This window comes from Passer domesticus, chromosome 4 (assembly GCF_036417665.1).
Source record: "Passer domesticus isolate bPasDom1 chromosome 4, bPasDom1.hap1, whole genome shotgun sequence".
In the NCBI taxonomy this organism is placed as follows: Eukaryota; Metazoa; Chordata; class Aves; order Passeriformes; family Passeridae; genus Passer; species Passer domesticus.
In genome coordinates, this window is record NC_087477.1 from 25,332,725 (window position 1) to 25,351,813 (window position 19,089).

At 39.3% G+C, this 19,089-nt stretch overlaps 1 protein-coding gene across 14 annotated transcripts in view; it reads left to right on the forward strand.

Moving 5' to 3' along the window:
• The window catches only part of WDFY3 (WD repeat and FYVE domain containing 3), a 149,051-nt gene that overhangs the window by 100,066 nt on the left and 29,896 nt on the right, over positions 1-19,089 (forward strand). For 10 of the 14 annotated variants that reach the window (XM_064416660.1, XM_064416659.1, XM_064416658.1 and 7 more), the window contains 15 exons: positions 289-470; positions 1,470-1,701; positions 2,317-2,477; positions 3,664-3,775; positions 4,189-4,379; positions 5,831-5,983; positions 7,552-7,625; positions 7,728-7,889; positions 9,247-9,341; positions 10,596-10,716; positions 11,468-11,685; positions 14,688-14,923; positions 16,146-16,280; positions 17,361-17,540; positions 19,019-19,063. In XM_064416660.1, the coding sequence (XP_064272730.1) occupies positions 289-470; positions 1,470-1,701; positions 2,317-2,477; positions 3,664-3,775; positions 4,189-4,379; positions 5,831-5,983; positions 7,552-7,625; positions 7,728-7,889; positions 9,247-9,341; positions 10,596-10,716; positions 11,468-11,685; positions 14,688-14,923; positions 16,146-16,280; positions 17,361-17,540; positions 19,019-19,063 (2,297 nt within the window). The remainder of the gene's footprint in view (positions 1-288; positions 471-1,469; positions 1,702-2,316; positions 2,478-3,663; positions 3,776-4,188; positions 4,380-5,830; positions 5,984-7,551; positions 7,626-7,727; positions 7,890-9,246; positions 9,342-10,595; positions 10,717-11,467; positions 11,686-14,687; positions 14,924-16,145; positions 16,281-17,360; positions 17,541-19,018; positions 19,064-19,089) is intronic. The other 4 variants (XM_064416652.1, XM_064416657.1, XM_064416655.1 and 1 more) reach the window with 2 other exon arrangements.

Here is a 19,089-nt window from a genome sequence, read left to right on the forward strand (position 1 = left end):
TGTGAGAAAGGTGAAAAATACCTCTTTGGGTTTGGGGACACATCTGTTGGATCTTGGTGACTGCTGCTGTAGAAGCTTCTTTAGGAAAACAACAAAAGATCCTTCTGTAACTTGCATGGCAGCATGAGAAAGTAAAAACTTGTGCCAACTAGTATTCCAGCTAACATTTCAAAGGAAGGGGAGAAAGTGAGAAGTAAAATACAATTGTCAAAAGTCTGAATATATCCTGAGATTTTTAAGCTCTTGTAACATTTCTGCTGGTGTCCACTAACTGTGCTTTTCCTTTAGTTGATGACTTCAGTGAGGAATCATCATTTTATGAAATTCTTCCCTGTTGTGCCCGTTTCCGCTGCGGTGACCTCATTGTGGAAGGCCAGTGGCATCACCTAGTTCTGGTCATGAGTAAAGGCATGCTGAAGAACAGCACAGCTGCACTCTACCTCGATGGACAGCTTGTTAACACTGTCAAGGTAAAATAAATCTTGCAATTCTCATTTTTACTGGTTGGAGTGATTTTTTTCTCTGTGCAATAAAAAAACCTTGCAAGAAAAAAGAGCAAAATCAACCACTACTACCCCGTCTAAAAGGTGGCCATCCCCAACAGAACAGAAAAAAAATCCAATCCAAGCAGCAAAACAAAAAACAACCAGCAAACACCACATTTATTTGCAAAGGTCAGTACCTCATTGTTAGGTGGAAGAAACTGCAGAGAGCAGTGAAAAGCACTGTGGACCTCTCCACTGCGCACACAGTATTCCCAAGCTGTAACAGATATCCAAACATCATTTGACAGCTGGCAGGTGTGGGGTTTAAACTAGCTAATGTTACTATACTGCTGTAGGTAAAACAACATATTGATTTTCAAAGTTTACCTCTCAGTATTCCTTTTGCAAGAGGGGGACTACAGTAGGTTGTTATGCTGACAGCTGTAATACATAAGTGTCTGTCTGGCCATGTCTCTGGCTATACATGACTACATTTAATAGCTACTAGCAGAATTTTTACAATGCAAGTAGAAAAAAGCCTGTGAGGTTGTTCTTGTCTTTCTATATTGGCCAGGATCTTACTTGTGTATTTGTTTAATTATTTGAAAAGTCTTGCTGAATTTAGTTCATTGCATTTGCACTTGAGCTTGAAATGGTGTAATTTCCAAAGGCTGGGAAAGGAGAAACAACACTACTTCGAGCACCATGTCTTTAGAATCAAGATAGAGCTTCTTTAGACACAGAATTCTCATGTTCTCCTGCGTTTCCATACACACCTTCATCTTTTGATAGCCACTTCTGGTCTTCACATTTCCTTTCTTTTTAATGTTCTTCACAGTCTAGTTCAGTACAGTGTAATTATGCCCTGCATTACATAGCAATCATTTGATACCTCCCATGCCTTGCAAAACCATTTCTGGACAAAATTTCTGATCTCATCACGGTACCCTTGCTCCCTCACTGACTTGTTTTGCTCCCTCACAGCTTCACTACATTCACAGCAGCCCCAGTGGCTCGGGCTCTGCCAACCCCCCCGTGGTGAGCACAGTGTACGCATACATCGGCACACCGCCCGCGCAGCGCCAGCTCTCTTCCCTGGTGTGGCGCCTGGGCCCCACACATTTCCTGGAGGAGGTGCTGCCCGCCCCAGGGGTCAGCACCATCTATGAGCTGGGACCCAACTACGTCGGGAGCTTCCAAGCAGTTTATGTTCCATGTAAGTACAGGCCAGGTGGCTCCTGGTAGCTTGGGCTAGCTGTGCTGGAATCTTTGTGGCAGAAGAGGTGAGAGAGTATGCAGGAACAGGGAGGAAAAGCTTGCTCTTCACAGGAAGAAGATTAGTAGCTGCACTTGTAGAGGATAATAGGAATCTAAATTCTTGTGCTGAGATATAGTAGAAGTGCGTGTATTCCTCGCTTTGGTTTTAAACCAGTTGGAAAAGTCATTATTCCTACTGTATGCGATATTTATCTGTAGAAAGTGAAATCAGAAAGGATACAAAATTTTAAACATATGGTTATATATTCTCTTTGCATCTTGCATCTCTCATACCATTCCAAGGCAGCTTTCCTATCAAACTGTAGTAAAAAGCCATTTGTCACAGGCAAAGATGCAGATTTACCAAATGCTTGTCTGGCTTTTGATTGCTTTGTTTTCCTTCAGAAGGGAAGGGATGTTTACAGCCTTTAGGCTGGACAATATCACATCTCAGCTGTTTGCAAAATATTTTTTTAATACCTATTCTGCAGTGTGAGTTGCTTAAGGTTTTACTGTTCAAATTAAAAGAAAAAACGACGCCATCAATGAAAGGAATTTCTATTTTGTCTTTAAGGTAAAGATTCGAAGTCTGAAGGAATCAATCCATCGCCGGTATCTTTGGTACCAGAAGAGAAGGTCTCCTTTGGTCTCTATGCACTGTCAGTTTCTTCATTTACAGTGGCAAAAATAAGGAAAGTTTACAACAAGTTGGATAGTAAAGCTATTGCCAAACAGGTATGTTGGGAAATCAGTCAGTAAATGTGTATGACTTCCTTTCTTTCAACTCACTTCAAGACAATTTGCTCAATGCAGCCAGGAACAATCTAGTCTCTTGCCCCTCTTGTGGGCAAGGACAACTTTCACTGTGTCAGATTGCTCAAAGTGCATTCCAGCCTGACCTTGAATGCTTCCAGGAACTGAGAACTCACAGCTTCTGTAGGCACTAGATGGCCAACCTTGGGGCCTTCTGTGATGGGGTGACTGCATCAGTGGACAAGGAAAGGGTTACAGATGTGATTTATTTGCACTGCTGTAAAGCCTTTGACAAAGCCCCCCATTACCTCTTTCTCTCTAAATTGGAGAAAGATGGGTTCAATGGGTGGGCTGTTAAGATGTATGAGAAAGTGATTGGACAGTTGCATCTACTGGGTAATGGTCAATGGCTCAGAGTCCCAATGGAAATTGGTGACAAGTGCTCTCCCTCAGGAGTCCATGTAGGAACCGGTATTATTTAATACCTTCATTAATGACAGAGGGGGATCAAGTGCACCCTCAGCATATTCACTGATGAAACTAAGCTGAGTGGTGCTCTTGACACATTTCAAGGACAGGATTACATCTAGATCTAGATGAGTTCCAGGGCTAGATGGCCCCAGAGAAGTGAGCCAATTGGAAGCTCATGAGGTTTAACACCAAGTACAAGGTGCTGCCCCTGGGTAAGGGCAATCCCTGGTATCAGTCCATGGGGATGGGGATGAGCAGATTGAGGGCAGTCCTGCTGAGAAGAACTTGGAGGTGCTGGTGGAAGAGGGGCTGGACATGACCCAGCCATGAGCACTCACAGCCCAGAAAGCCAGGCATGTCCTGGGCTACATCCAAAGCACCATGGGCAGCATGGAGGGGATTCTGCCCCTCTGCTCTGGTGAGATCCCACCTGCAGTGCTGCATCCTTGGTGAGACCCCACCTGCAGCTCTGGGGTGACCAGCACAAGAAAGACATGGACCTGTTGGAGTGAGTCCAGGGAAGACCCCCAAGATGATCACAGGGATGGAGGAAAGCCTTAAAGGAAAGGCTTTATCTGGGTTTGTTGCATGTTACTCCTGATCGCAGAAGGGAAATTTGTAAGTTATGAATTTTAGGCTTGCATAAAAGTAACCTCTTCCCTTCAATCCCTGCTGGTTTTTTTCTTGTTTTCTTTAGCTGGCAATTTCTTCTCATGAAAATGCCACACCTGTGAAGCTTCTGCATAACTCAGCAGGGCATTTGAATGGACCAGCACGCTCCATTGGTGCAGCTTTGATAGGGTATTTGGGTGAGTTGATCACTTAAGAATTACTGTGCTTTAAAGTCATTATTTACTTGTCAGTAAGAACTTAGGTCTATAAGATAAATCATGTGACTGATGAGTGTTAATGGTGCATTGTATTTATTGAACATTTTTATATTTTATGGATATACTATTATTTTTTTTTTTTGCTCACATGGGATGCTTGCTTCAGTTTATGATTCATTATTATGAAAATATATTCAATTACTTTACCTTAGGTCATAAACTATTGTTCTATATTTCCTTCACATCCTCTTCTAAGGTGTCATAATTCTTCTAGTAGCATTATTTTATAATTCAAGTAATGCTAAAATAAAAAGTGCTTTCACATTTTCACAATTATTTCTTGCAAAAATTTGATTTGAATATATTAATTCATTTTCTCTGTCTGTGCTCAGGAGTAAGAACATTTGTCCCCAAACCTGTTGCCACTACACTACAGTACATTGGTGGGGCTGCTGCTATTTTGGGACTTGTAGCCATGGCATCAGATGTGGAAGGGTTGTATGCAGCTGTGAAAGCTTTAGTCTGTGTGGTAAAGAGCAATCCATTGGCCAGCAAAGAGATGGAAAGAATCAAAGGTTATCAGGTATGTAAGAATGTCTTAAAACAGACTAGGCTGATTGAATTGAATTTCACTGTTTGTCATCAAAGTTCCCATGGAAATCTCTTGTTGTGTTGTAACCCGAGTTTCTCTTTAGAAATTTCTTGAGCTCTTGGTTAATTAGCATAAATGAATTATTTACGATGTCTTTTAAAGGAGAGGGTGAAAAGTTTTTTGCTAAGCCCTTGTGCACATTTAGCTGCATTGCTGAAACTGAGCCTTCAGTAGCATCACAGAAGAGCACAACTGTCGTACTTAAATGAGTATTTTCTTGTGATTTTGAGCCCAGCCCTGCAAGCCCAGGAGCTTGTGTCTCTGATGTGCCAGCAGCAGAGAGGATAAGGGTACATTAAAAAACCCAAACAAGTCAACTCCTAGAAGCATCGTTTTAAGGAGACTGCATGGATTTTGTAGTTAGTGATGCTGTTTCCTTTCAAGCTGAAGTCTTTAATTCTCCACTGGGATGGGGAAAAGGCAATCACTTATGCAGAAGGATTGGTTGACTGATTCGAAAAGGTCTTCACATGAGCAGTGCATTTTATGTTTCTCACAGAGGCTGCTTTACTGAAATGGAGAGTTCTGTGGTTTGGGCTGTGTAGTTGCAAACCTTGAAATGCTAGTGCCTGGTGCATTTGCATCAAAACATATCATTCCAAAGAGCCTGGTGCAGACCTTGGCTTACTGTGGCCAAACAAGTCTAGACAGTGTCCTTGTACCATGAGTAGTCAGTGAAGCATCACAAATGACCTTACATTCCACTTGTATTGACATCAGCAAATAGTGTGGTTTGAGGGAGATTCCCAGAAATTTGTGTTTCTTTAGTGTTTCAATGAGGATGGTAAAGCTGAACAGGCCAGGATGTTGAGTGTTTAAACAAGTTTGCTTCAGAAGAAAAGAGACTATAGCAGTAAATCTGACAAGTGTTTCTTTCCCAGCCCAGATGATAAGTTAGAGCAGAAGTGGGGACTGCAGTCATGCCTAGGAGAACAAAGTGTAGCAAGAAAAAAAAAAAAGGCTTATTCATATTTATGTTACTTTTTTTCAGTTGCCAGAATACCTCTCATTTGGGCATGCAGTGCTCTAGGCCTGCTCCATTTGTCTGCCATGTCCATGTTTCCTGTCCAGGAGCACAACTGCTTGAGGATGTGCTGTCTTAAACTGACTGCGAGAGAGCTGGGAGCGGTGTGTGTGTCCCTAATCCTCAGGGCCTAGATCCTCTCTGTGCTGTAAACAGATGTTTTATGAGCTAGAGGGTGTCCTGGATATGCTACTTTTGTAATGAACTTTCAAACTCTTTCATCAAGAGTATCAACCAGCAGACATACTTTAAAGGCCTTCTCAAAAGGGGCACAGGCATTTCATCTGTTCTCTGGCATGCTTAGACAACACTGCAGTGTGCTCACAGGACTAATTCCTTTTCTGTTTACTTGTTCAAGCTGCTGGCAATGCTGTTAAAGAAGAAGCGGTCCCTTCTGAACAGCCACATACTGCACCTGACCTTTTCCTTGGTGGGAACTGTTGACAGCGGACACGAGACATCCATTATCCCAAATTCTGCTGCCTTCCAGGACCTGCTCTGTGATTTTGAAGTATGTAGAGCTGCACAGAAGAGTGATTATAATGCTGGATAGTGATTAAGTCAGATGCTGATAGTGTACCTTAAATATTCAACAGTAGCAAATTAGGCTGTTATACAGAACATCTGATTTTTATATAGTACAGTAAAGCAGGTGAGCAGCAAGATTATTGGTAACTTTTCCTGCTGAAATGGCTTGAATCACTGCAGAAAAAAATGGATGGGTGCCACAGGTCTTTCTGCTTTTTGCTGGTTTAGAAGTCAACATTCTGTAGTTTTCTGTTCCTCAGTTTCTTTTCACCTGTGTGTTCCACTGCAGTACATATATCAAGGCATGAAAAGTGCCCTGAAAATAAAAGTAGAAGGTAAACTTTGAACATAGCACATGGGAATCACTTTATCATACATCTCCTGCAAGGTTATTAGTAAGGGAGTTAAAATTCTGTTTGTATGACCTATGAAATACTTAAATGTTGTGTTAAAGTAAGAAAAGTAGCAAATTTCAGAGGGAAGTGCTAATGCAGTAAAGGCTGATAAAAGTTCCCAGAACTTACCCTTTAGTAGGTGCTCCTTTGGCATTATCTGTACCTGACACAGACTGACTAACAGAATTCTGATTCATGTACATTAAAGTAAGTAAGTAAAAACCCTACTACCACTGCTAAGCCAGCTGTAAGTTGCTGACTTAATATTGAAGTCAGTTTTGCACAAATGACTTAATAAACTTAACCATTTCCTTTTTTTAGATGTCTATTTGAGTATTTCAAAGCACTCCTGGAAACATTATTTAAAAAGAAAGTCTTAAATTTTGGCTATTGTTTTTTCAGATTTTTGACTGTTTTAATTACTTACTTTATTCAGAAATCAGTGACCCAATCATTTCACTTAATTTGGATAAATTAGATGGTCTTACTCATGAAGAACAGGGAAACTAAAAGATTTGTTCTCATCATTTTAAATTATAAGATTAGGAGAAAAGCAAAAACTGGAAATCTTTTTCATTTAAGCCAGTTTTATACTCCAGAGCACAAATATTAATTGTGCTTAGTTCAATAGCAAATCAGTTTTAAGATTTGCAGCTGTAGCTGTGAGCTTTCTGGCTTTTATGTCTTCTATCACTTCTATTGATTGAACAATTGATATTTTGGGGGTTTTGGTAAAGAATCTAAATAATTTAAGTGCAGGCAATGCTGGCTAAAAAATAAAAATCAGGGAAAACCTTGAGTTAAATCTTGGAAGAAGGTGGTAGTAAGTTAATTTTATGAATACATAAACCTTCACCTAAATGAAATAAATTTAACAGAGCCTTGTAAATCCCAATAGCTCCTTTGGAGTCATTGCACTGTCTGTTTAAAGTTTGTACAAAAAGACAAAGGTGTGTGACCTTTTGTCTAGATCCCTTTATAAGTTTTCAGCATAGTACCCTTGCAGAGAATATTTTTTGAACTGGTGTGTGGTTCTTCATGCCCAGGTAAACAGTCATATATATGAATTATTTTATTTATTAATGCTTTTAATATTAATGTTTTTAACCTACAAGTCAATTTGTGTACAAAAAAATGCTTTTTTTCTGTATTTCAGGTCTGGCTTCATGCGCCCTATGAGCTTCATCTGTCATTATTTGAGCACTTCATTGAGCTCCTCACTGAGTCAAGGTACGAACTGCTGCAAGCCTAGTAGTGGGATTTACAGGATTAGGTGATATGTAGAGAATACTCCAATTTTAAATGGCCATCTCATTTCTTTTCTTCTTCCAGTGAAGCAGCAAAGAATGCGAAGTTAATGAGGGAATTCCAGCTCATCCCAAGGCTGCTGCTGACTCTTCGAGACATGTCCCTGTCCCAGCCCACTATTGCTGCGATTAGCAACGTGCTGAGCTTTCTACTTCAGGGCTTCCCCAGCAGCTATGACCTGCTCAGGTAGCCCACACCTGGATCATTTCCTTGGTTCTGTTACCTTGGTCAAAAGTACTTCATGGTCGTACTGCTGAGGAGTGTGTGACATGGAATATTCACGTACTGATTTTTTTTTTCCTTTATCAGCTACATTGAACTAGACGTTAGGAATATGTTGAAGCCTTGATTTGCATATGATTTTCAATTTGTATCTGGCCAAACTGGTTTAATGTTCTACCAGTGAAAAGTGAAGGTGCTGAGCAGCCCCTTTTGTTCATGTAAAGCACTAAGCACTTCTCCCGAATACCATTGAATATGGGCTAAAAAGATATTTCTGGTTAAAATTCAATTTTGATTACTATCTTGAATGCAAGGTTTAGTTCCAGATTTTTTCTTAATCATCACTGTATAAAAGGTATTTAAGGCTGTCAGATATAGTGCTACTAATTCTGACTGATGAAAATTACACTAGTTACTGCAATTTGTGTGTACAGGAGTATTTGAAATGCTTTAAGTATAGTTTAACTCCTTGAGAACTTGATTTTTTCATCTCTTATTTCATTATAATAGAAATGGATAAGATATTTTGGAGTTTGGGAGCTCTTTGCATATGTGTGGTCATGTTTCCAGCTCCTTACTTTTAAGTACTATTAAAGAAGTACTATTATCAGAAACTTCAACCTGAGCATCTTACCTGTCTTTGTTTTAATTGTACAGGACAAAAAATGATTCAAGAATAAATCTATTGATTTTATGCTTAAATGGTTACAGAATAGATTGTAGACCAGTGTTCCCTGTTCTCCTTCCTGGAAATAAAGAATGAAAAATGTTGCATAACTTGGGAAAAGTTGCACTCGCTAGGGGCCATTTCAGATTCGATGCAGAGGAAAGAGAAATATATTGCATCTCCTTTCTTGGAGTGGTACATCAGTGTCTTGTCATGGAAAACCATGACCCTGTGTTACATAACCTCAAGCTATAGGCATAAATGTTCTTCCAGAGTTGAGTTACCACTGTTTTGATGTAATAATTGTTCAGCTGTAAGAGGTTGAGAATAATGTTTTGTTCTCCTTTAACTTGAGGTGTTCCTTTTACTAGGACTCACTGGTATCTCCCAGTTCAAATCCTGAATCCTAGCATTTTCAGGGTTCCTTTCCTGCAGACTTGTCTGCAAGTATTCTAGTAATTATTACAAATTAATTTGTGTTTTGGCTAGTAACTTTAAATGAAGACCATTTTCCTCAATCTTCAGATGTGAGGAAGCCAACATTTTTGGGTATCTCCCTGTCACTGGTGTCATGGTTTTATATTTAAGTGAATTATTGATAGATGAGAGTGCATCTGTCATATTGTGAGTGATGTTTTTTCTGTATCCATCGAGGTTTGGACAGTTCATCTCTTCCACTTTACCTACGTTTGCAGTCTGTGAGAAATTTGTGGTCATGGAAATTAACAATGAAGAAAAGCTTGATAGTGGTAAGTGTTGACAGTATTTAGAAGCAGTAGAATAAAATACATTATGGTCTCTTCTGTGCTTGAATACAAAAAAAAATGTATAAATTGTGGCATTAACAATGTTGCAATATTGTTGTAACCTGGCTGCCAGTTAGTGGGGGCTTTAGTTTTCAGTATTGAGTGCAAAGCAGAGCAAAACACTTCTGGTTTTTTGTTTCCTTCATTTAACACTGTGTGGTTTTGTTCTCTTTCTTCCACTTGCTCCTTCCAATCAGTTGTGTATTTCTGCTTCTTTGTGGGAAAAGGAGGAAAATAACCCAAACAAACAACTGGTTGCTAGGTGCCTCAGTCCTCCAGGTGTGAAAGAAGTGAAAGACTGCCTAGTAACTTTCTTAGGCAAAAAAAGAAATGTTACCATCCTTCAATAATTCTTACATTGAACTGATTTGAGACCATTTCTACACTTATTTACCTTGTGCAATTGCATTTTCACTCAGTCTCCCTGAACAGAAATGTTTTAGTCCCACAGTGGATGTCAGCCAAATAAATAGAAGGATTGTCCAAAGAACCTCTGTTTCTACATCTCTTGGGAATATGCTGCTGCAGAGGGACAAGTGAGAGAGATGTTTCTTCTTTTACAGTTAGTTATGTTTGGTGTCACAAAAAACGGGGTTTGGCAGTCTGCACATTCTGGAGAGGGACTTTTCACATGAGCATGTAGTGATAAGATGAGGGAGACTGGCTTCAAACTGAAAGAGAGTTGTTTGAGATTGGATATATGGAATAAATTCCTTACTGTGAGGGTGGTGAGGCACTGGCACAGATTGCTCAGAGAAGGTATGGATGCCCCATCCCTGGGTGTGTTCAAGGCCAGTTTGGATGAGGCTCTGAGCAAACAGAGGAAATCCAGTGGAAGGTGTCCCTGCCCATGGCAGGGGGGGTAGGAACTTGATGATCTTCAAGGTTTCTTCCAACCCAAACCATTCCATGGTCCGGTGGGATTCATCATTACCTTCCTGTGCCTCACATGTTCCTTTTAAATTCCTTTTATTCTTCAAGCTGCCCAAAGTCTGTGGGACAGTGATAAGGAGGCACCAGATGTTTCTCAGCACCATATTACAGGCTGCTTGCACTTTAGCACAGCTTCCTTGGAGCCTGAGTGGGAGGTCGGGTTGTATTTGCTTATGTATGGAATTTATGAATAGTCTTTAAAATGCCCAAGTTGCAAAATTTTGATTTTGCCTCTTTTTTTGTTTGGTTTTATTCAATATTTAGGATCAGAGGATGATTTTGGAGGACTTGTTTCAGCTAATCTTATTCTATTGCGGAACAGGCTTTTAGATATCCTTCTGAAACTTCTATATACATCTAAAGAAAAGACAACTGTTAATTTGCAGTAAGTACAAAAAAACCCTTGAGGCAAAGAAAAGATAGTATTTTATTTCAAGGGGAAGAATTATAGAGCCTCCCTTCAAATTAATAGGATATGATGAATGATTTGTGCAGATGTCACTGAATTACTCTCAGGTATCCTAGTAGAAATGGGATACAGTATTAATTTTATTGTTTTCTCTCAACTTCATGTGTGGCTATAGAAAAAAAAAAAGATCTGTCAAAGAGAAAACTTTTGATTTTAGAGAAGTGGGATAGTCAGCTTCTCATTGGGCTGAGATCCAGAGGCTTCAGGAGGCGTTATCATTAAGATCATCAACCCTAGAATGCCCCTTAAAATTGCAAATAACACTTTCAGATGTTCCCAAGTAACTCTTGCTATAATAAAACACAGAAAGAAACAATCTTCCTTCATTTTTTAATACTAGTTCATTAAGAAGACGTGAAAACTTTTTGTTTAACAAGATGATTTCAGTTCAGAATTCCATATTTGTCATCAAAAGCAGCAATTGGAGAAATCTGATGTAATGGAATTAGTCCCAGGAACTGTATTTGGTCCTTCCTTTCTTCCAAACAAATGCACGTTACCTGTTTCTTATAAAGACTTGATAAATTATATTACTTGTTTGTAGCAAACTTTACTAAGAATTTGCTCTTAACGTTTGCTCTGCAGTGGAGGACATTGATTTTTGCTGTCTAGTAGGAAACTAAATGCTGTAAAATGTGACTCTTTTTTTTTTTTCCCTTTCACTTAGGGCTTGTGAAGAACTGGTCAAGACGCTGGGTTTCGATTGGATTATGATGTTTATGGAAGAACATCTTCATTCCACTACAGTCACGGCAGCCATGCGAATTCTCGTGGTCCTGTTGAGCAATCAGTCCATCCTTATGAAGTTTAAGGAGGGTCTCAGCGGTGGAGGCTGGCTGGATCAGACGGATTCTGTCCTGACCAATAAGATTGGGACTGTGTTAGGTAAGCATCTCAGCCCCTCAGGGATTGCAGGGAGGGTGTTGAACTATGGGTTATTGTGGGGGTGATGTCTGGCTGAGTCCTTTCTGTTACTCTTGTCTGTGCTAGCATTAGATACTTCTGCACTTCATTTTTCTTACAAGCAAGAGTTAAGATGTCATTGTAGTTCAGTTTTGGTGCATCATGTGTAGCTAATTGTTTTTTTTGTCTTACCATCAGGGTAAGGTTAAGTGTGTCCCGTGGGCAGGCATGGCTGAGCTATGTGCAAAGGAAGCATAGAGCAGCACTTTATGCACACAACTAATAAAGATTCAGTAAAATTTGCTTGTTTGTTTACTTTTAATAGTTAATTGTGCAGCATTATATTTGGGCTGCTTTGACTTTTCATTGCTGTGTCCATCAGATTTACCAATTTGAATTTTTGCTGTCTTGGAAATTTCTGTGTTCACAGTATAATCTCAGCATTTTCCTTTCCCTCTCCCGCATTTTTGTGTACACAAGCACATTTTCTATTAAAGGCTTTTTTTTCAGGTTCTTAAATCCTCAGTTAGCCAGGTTATCAGACTTCTCAGTTACCCCTTGTGACCTAGAACTGTGTGTAAGGCTTTAGTTCTACAGGATCCATTCTGAGTATCTCTGAGCTGTCTGAAATGTATATCCAAATGTTTGAAATAACATTTGTCAGTTCTTTATAGAGAGGTGTAGTGACAATTTCCCACTGACCTGTTTTTTTTTCCCAGTCAAAATAAAATAGGACTTTTCTCAGGCTCTGGTGCAAACTCATTGTCATTAAATGAGGGTCTTTCATAAGCCTCAGTAGCCTTTAGATCAGAACAGTGGTATCAATAGTACTTCATTGTTGTAAATAACTGTTCAAGGAGCCACCACCTGTCTGTGTTGCAGCAGTACATGATCTGTAACTGCACTAAAAGTTTTTCTGAATTGGTTTACTATAAGGAAGTAATTGAAGTGTTGTTGAAGTGATCTTCCTTCAGCAAGAGGGCTCTTCCTGAAATGAAAATACAAAAATATAAAAAATATTTCTTTCTGCTTTGTATTTTTGATTAAATTCAAATATAGTGTCTTGGGTTTTTTTGCTTAAAGGAAACTCTCTTTTTACTGTTTCCCACAATATATCCCTCAAGGCATTCAGCTACGAGCATAGGATGATTCTTGGCATTGCCATGATTTAGGAAAATGGTTTTTCAGAAGCTGTAAAACACATGCAAATATTTTATTGTTAAAATAAAAAGCATCTGTTGTTTGGTTTATTCTGATTAAGGTTCTGCTATTTTATTTAAGGAACAATTTTGCACATGCATTTCCCTTGCCTGGTTGTGCTTTAAAAACTTGAAAACCATTAGTATTTTAGGGAATAGACCATTTTTATTTAGTATGTACTTTAAATGTCCAATAGCATAAACATTTTCTTCAGTCACAAAATCTTTGTAAGATTTTGATTTACAATTACATTTGAAAGCATTTTTCAAATTTCCCTATTTTTCCTATTATACTATCACTTTAAATTAATCCAAGCTCAGCTGTGGTGAAAAAGATATTTTTAAACTTGAGTCTCATAACCTGATAGTGACAGATTATCTAATTTTTGTATGCTGTGTTTTTTAAGAAATCATAACATACTGGCTCCAAGATTTCTCATGAAACCAAATATTACGAATTTTTGTTGAAGGTTACTGATGGAATTTCTGCAACTATGTAGCACAGATTTCATTAGTCTGATTCCTGATAGAAATTTTCTTTAAAAAGTTAGTTTCTAGTGGAAAGTGTGTCTGTATTTGAGCCTCAGAAAAACCACCTGACCACTGGCAGTGTCAGACCAATGGCTCACAGTGCTGATGTGGAGACTGAGCTGTCTTCCTGCCTCTTTCCTTGCTTGAAAATAAGTGCTTCTGCCACCCAGGTGTATTTTTTTTCCTTTAAGTAGGAAGTTGAAATACATAGGTAGAAGCACGATCACAAAAGGTAGTTCTGGCAGTACTTACATAAAATAAGACTGTTTAATGCTTACTACCAGCTGATTAATCATTAACAAAATACCTGAAATAAGATGCCTTTGAGACTTCTCTGGACACAATTAGCTGCCCATTGACTTAAATGGATCGTGGGTTGCTGCTTCATTATATAAATCTGTAACTGAGATTAAGGTGATATTTTGCTCTCAGCCAGCAAAACACGTATTTTCAGAAACCTGGGTGTTTTAAAAGCCAGAAATTATGGTCACAGCTAGAAAATTAATGTGTGTGTGTAAGCATTTATATTAAGCATTCTGTATGGAAGAGTGTCATCTGGAAAGCAGTAATTTCCTTTATTTTTTAATTGTTTAAAAAAATGAGACATCTGAAGCAGAATGGTGTTGTGTGATAGTCTGTATGCACACATTTGTTTTGTACAGCATTAGTTTCTGAGGTACCCTTTTAATAAGGTACCCTTTTAATCTCACCAGGTGAGCAAGGGTCCTCACAGGTGTTGTGGCTGTGTGGGTCACAGGATGAGGGAAAAGATGAATCTGACTCCATATTCTTAGAAGGCGGATTTATTATGATATATGATATGATATGATATTATATTATATTATATATTATGTATTATATTCATGATGTATTATATTGTATTCATGATATATCAGAACTATACTAAACTACAGAGAAAAGATACAGACAGAAGGCTAGAAAAGAATGAATAATAAAAACCTGTGACTGAACAGAGTCCTGACACAGTTGGGCTGGGCTGGACATTAAGTCAGCACAATTCACGTGGAATCAATCAAAGATGCACCTGTTGGTAAACAATGTCCAGACCACATTCCAAAGCAGCAAAACACAGGGAGAAGCCATCAGATAATATTGCTTTTCTTTTCCTCTGAGGCTGCTCATCTTCCCAGGAGAAGAATCCTGGGCAAGGAGGATTTTTCAGAAAAGATCATGGTGACACACAGGTGTCACCCTCTTAACGCTGTTGGCTTTGTGTCTTGTTTTCTCTCGTAGGGTTCAATGTCGGCCGCAGTGCTGGTGGCAGATCGACAGTGCGGGAGATTAACCGGGATGCTTGTCACTTCCCAGGCTTCCCCGTCCTGCAATCCCTTCTCCCAAAGCACACGAACGTGCCTGCACTCTATTTCCTCCTCATGGCTCTTTTCCTGCAGCAGCCAGTCACTGAACTGCCTGAAAACCTGCAGGTCAGTGCACCTGTCATCAGCAGCCAGTGTAATCAGGGTGCCAAGGTAGGGATTGTCCAGTAAGATGTGAATGTAATTCTGTCTGTCATGAAAGAAAATAATGAATTAACCAGGCTCTCTTCTTCTCTGCAGCCAACTCACAGTCAGGATGTGGTGTTTAGTGCTAAGCCCTTTGGGTTGGGAGTATGTAGAAGCCAGCCTGCTATGGCTTAGCTGTCACTGGTGTCACTGTGGTCCATTTTGGGGTCAAATGAAAAGTAGATCCCTAGTTCAAGCTGGCATGCTGTGCGCATTGAAGGGAACATAATTTTTTGTTTGCTTGCTTTGGTTGTGAGGTGGGTTTTTTGTGGTTTTTTTTTGTTTAAGGAGTAGGCAGTTGATGTGTTAAAGAGAATTCACAGGTTACAGGCAAAGCAAGATTGTTTTTATTTCAGAAAGTCTCTGCGGTTTTATAGGGAGACAGCTCAGTTGTTGCTGAAAAATGTTGGTTGTTCTTATTCTGAACAGATTATTTTGGGCTTTCTTGAAGTAAGTGAGTAGATATTATATGACCTACAACAGTCCTAGAAAACCCCCAGGGTAGTGCTTTATGAAGAAAAGCCACACACACTCCAGATAGATGTTATTTATCTGTGAGAACTGAAAAGTAAAACTTTCAAACCAGAAGGTGCCTGCCTTTTTTCTCAAGAGGAATACTTGACAGCACATTCAGCACTCTGCTACCGTGAGGTAGAGGCATCAAACTCCTCTGCCTACAGCACTGAAATATGACACCATTAAACTGAAACTAAATTCAACTACTTAGTAGCACTCTTAATGCTACAGATGGACACTCGGTTCCTTTTTATTTTTAATTGATGTAATTATGTAATTTGCTGGAAAATACAATTTGATTTGTTTGTGTTGTTCTTTTTTTTTTTTTTCTACGCGATACCATGTGGGTTTTACTGCTAGATGTGAGTCAACTAAGTTGATTGTGTGGCATGTGTGCTGACAATTCTTTTGTTTCAAAACATTTACATACTTTATGAGAAGTGAGAAGAAAGTGAGAAGATGAGAGTTGCAGTTTCATTAGCTCAGTGTTAACAAAAATTTTCTTCAGTGACATGTGACCTTCATGTAACATTTGGTGATAAAGTTTGGAGGATGTAAAACAATTACTTTTTTATCTACTGCAAAATGAGTATATTGTATCTGTAAGAAAAAGCAGTATACAATTGCCCAGGAGAAAAGAATAATTTCCTGTCTTTTCTTTCACCTCTTGCAGTTTGATTTAGACTCCATTTGGACATTCATATTTGGAGTTCCTGCCTCCTGTGGCACTGTTACCTCCTCAATACACAGTGTTTGCACAGAAGCTGCCTTCTTGTTACTGGGAATGCTGAGGAGCATGCTGAATTCTGTAAGCATCAGAAGTGTTGCTTGTATTTCAGTATATACTGTGTTGTTCAAGTTTTCCACATGGTTAAAAGCCAAATTAGAAAGGTCAAAGTTTTGTTAGTATCATGACAAAATTGGCTGTGAGTTAGTCTCGTAATACTTGGGTGCAAAATGTAATTTTCTTGGGTTTTTCTCTGTTACTTTTTTCCCTGTATCTGTAGAAATATTAGTAGCAACAAAATTATCACTGCTTTTCCACAAAAAGGCTGGGCTTTCTGTTTAGCTGCAGTTAAAACAACACAAGAAAGCAGAAGGATACAATGACCTTGTCAGAGATAATTCAGTTTCTTTCCTGATTAACATCATGGGAGAATGTTTGAGACTCTGTGTCCCATCTGCTCAGAGCTGTGTGAGTTGCACATTTCCTTCATGAACCTTCCCCATGCAGAGAAGTCCCTGACTATGAATAGCCCCATGCCAGAGGAAATTAATTTACTGCCAGAGAAAGGTGTCATCTTCTCATCTTTGAATCTAATGTCAAGAGTAAGGAAAGTTGGTTTCTCAGTGGGAAAATCATGTATTTCCTTGAAGTCAGAATGTGTTATCTGCTGAAAATTGCCTCCTGAAGTGCTTGAAAAGCAGCACTTGTTTGGTTGTCACCTGTTGGATCATCATGTGTGTGTGATATGCTCTATTGCTTGCATGTTTCTCCCAAGGTAACATGTCCAGAAGCATCTTCTGGACAAGTGTACCTGCTGCAGTACCCATTCCTGTTGTCACATGTTCTGTCTCTCTGCTGGTGACCGATCATTGTGTTTGGTCCTCACCTCTTTGGCTACACTTCAGACATGCTTAGAGACGTGCTGTGCCAGATGTGTTCAACTGTGCCATCACATTTTGGGTTGGCTTCAGTCTGGTCATGTTTGCCAGTATTTCTGAGTCATTACATGATAGGGCACACATTTTAGCTATGGTCAATGATGTGCTGTGAAATGTAGTTGGTCTCCTGTTTGAAACGTGCTTGAAAGTGTGCTCTTCCTTTCTGCAGTGAGTATTCAGTTGGCCCTGTCTGTGCTAATCTGGTGTTTGTTTCTCCACCCAGCCCTGGCAGTCAGAGGAAGAAGGCTCTTGGCTTCGGGAATACCCAGTCACCCTGATGCAGTTCTTTCGGTATTTGTATCACAATGTACCCGACCTCATTTCCCTGTGGATGAGTCCGGAGTTCCTGTGTGCGCTGGCAGCAACAGTGTTTCCTTTCAACATCCGACCATACTCTGAGATGGTAGGAAGTCCAGCTGCTTGCCTTTTCTGTTTTTCACATGCGTGTTACTTCTGAGGATTTATCAATTACCAGTCATACCAAGATAAAGCTCTACTCGCACAAGAGGTCATCATCAGGGCTGAGCTGGATGTTTTGTACTTGGGTTGTGGATCTGAGAGAAGATTGTGTTAAACTGCAGGACAGCTGATATCAGAAGCAGCATTTTAGGGGCAATAGACAGTTTGCTTGTTTTTTAGTGGACATTATTTTCAATCGTATGAAAAATGCTAGCTCAGATTTACACAAGCAAAAGAGGCTGTCAGTCCTCTGCTCTGGAGGATGTGATGAAACCTAAAACCTCTTTTTCCTCACATTTCCCATTCCCATTTCTGTTTTTGTGGCTTAACCACAAAACAGTGTTCTTTTATTTCCTGAAACTACTGAGTTCAAGCCAAGAGAGGGTGTGAATTAAACTTTGCATTGCTGGCTGAAGTTTTCTTTGAGCCTAGTGTCATTTGCAAATGATACTATTTCTAGAATATGAATGGAAAGGAAAAAAACAGATACTGTTAGCCAACATCTAAAAGTAATTTTATTAAGAACATGGAAGAATAATTTGTCTAGAGGTTGCCAAATGCTAGAACTGTGGAGAGTGTGATAAAAAACTTCAGGAAATAATACCTTGTGGTGTGCTATTGTTTTGTTGTCAGTAAAAGTGGGAGACCAGTTTTTAACAGTGCCTGCTGGTGAGTCTCTCATAAAGACATGGGGGTTTTTGCTTTTTTGTTAAACTTGCATTTAAAGTACATACTAAGAGTTTGCTCTCTCAAAAAAAAGTTCCACTTACAAACTGATAATGCTGATTTGGCATTCACCTGTACAGAGTTTTTAGAGGAGCCTTGTGTCTCTAAGCAGGCTTTAACTACTAGATTCCTTGAAATTCTGTGTAGTGCCTGGCAACTTGAGCTCTTTGCTGTTTGAGGGTGCTCCTCACTCCAAATTGGTTTATTCCTCCAGTGTTTCTGTTTGCCCAAATGTGTAGCACTAATCAGTGCCTGATAAAATATCTGAATCACAGCCAGATTTCTGCAATAAAACATTATAATCTAAATTCAGCCTTGAGAGAACATTCTTAACTTTTTAAAAGGTCTTTCAGCTTTTCTAAGATTGCTATTAAAAATAGAAAGAATATGTATTTGGGCTTCTCTTAATTTCTTGAAAACACTCTCCTGTTAAAGCAGACCAAATGTTCAAAACATTTGGTTACTTGACATATAAGCTGGCGATGCAAGAAGCCTGTTGAGGGAAATTATCGTATTGCCTCCTCTTTCATTTAAGGAAGGGAGTTGCATAGAAAGAGTCAGTCTTCTGGATTTGACAGCTTTCATTACTGTTTGTGCTTTTGTTACAGTCCTCTTTAAGAGCTAGCCTTTCAAGGTTTCTGTTCATCAGAAATGGGAAAGCTGTGGAGACCCTTTTTTTTTTTCTTCTTCTTTTAGAGATTTTTGGGAAACCGGCTTACCCATAACTGCACTCTGATGAAGGTATTGTATTAAAAGAAAAAAAAAAA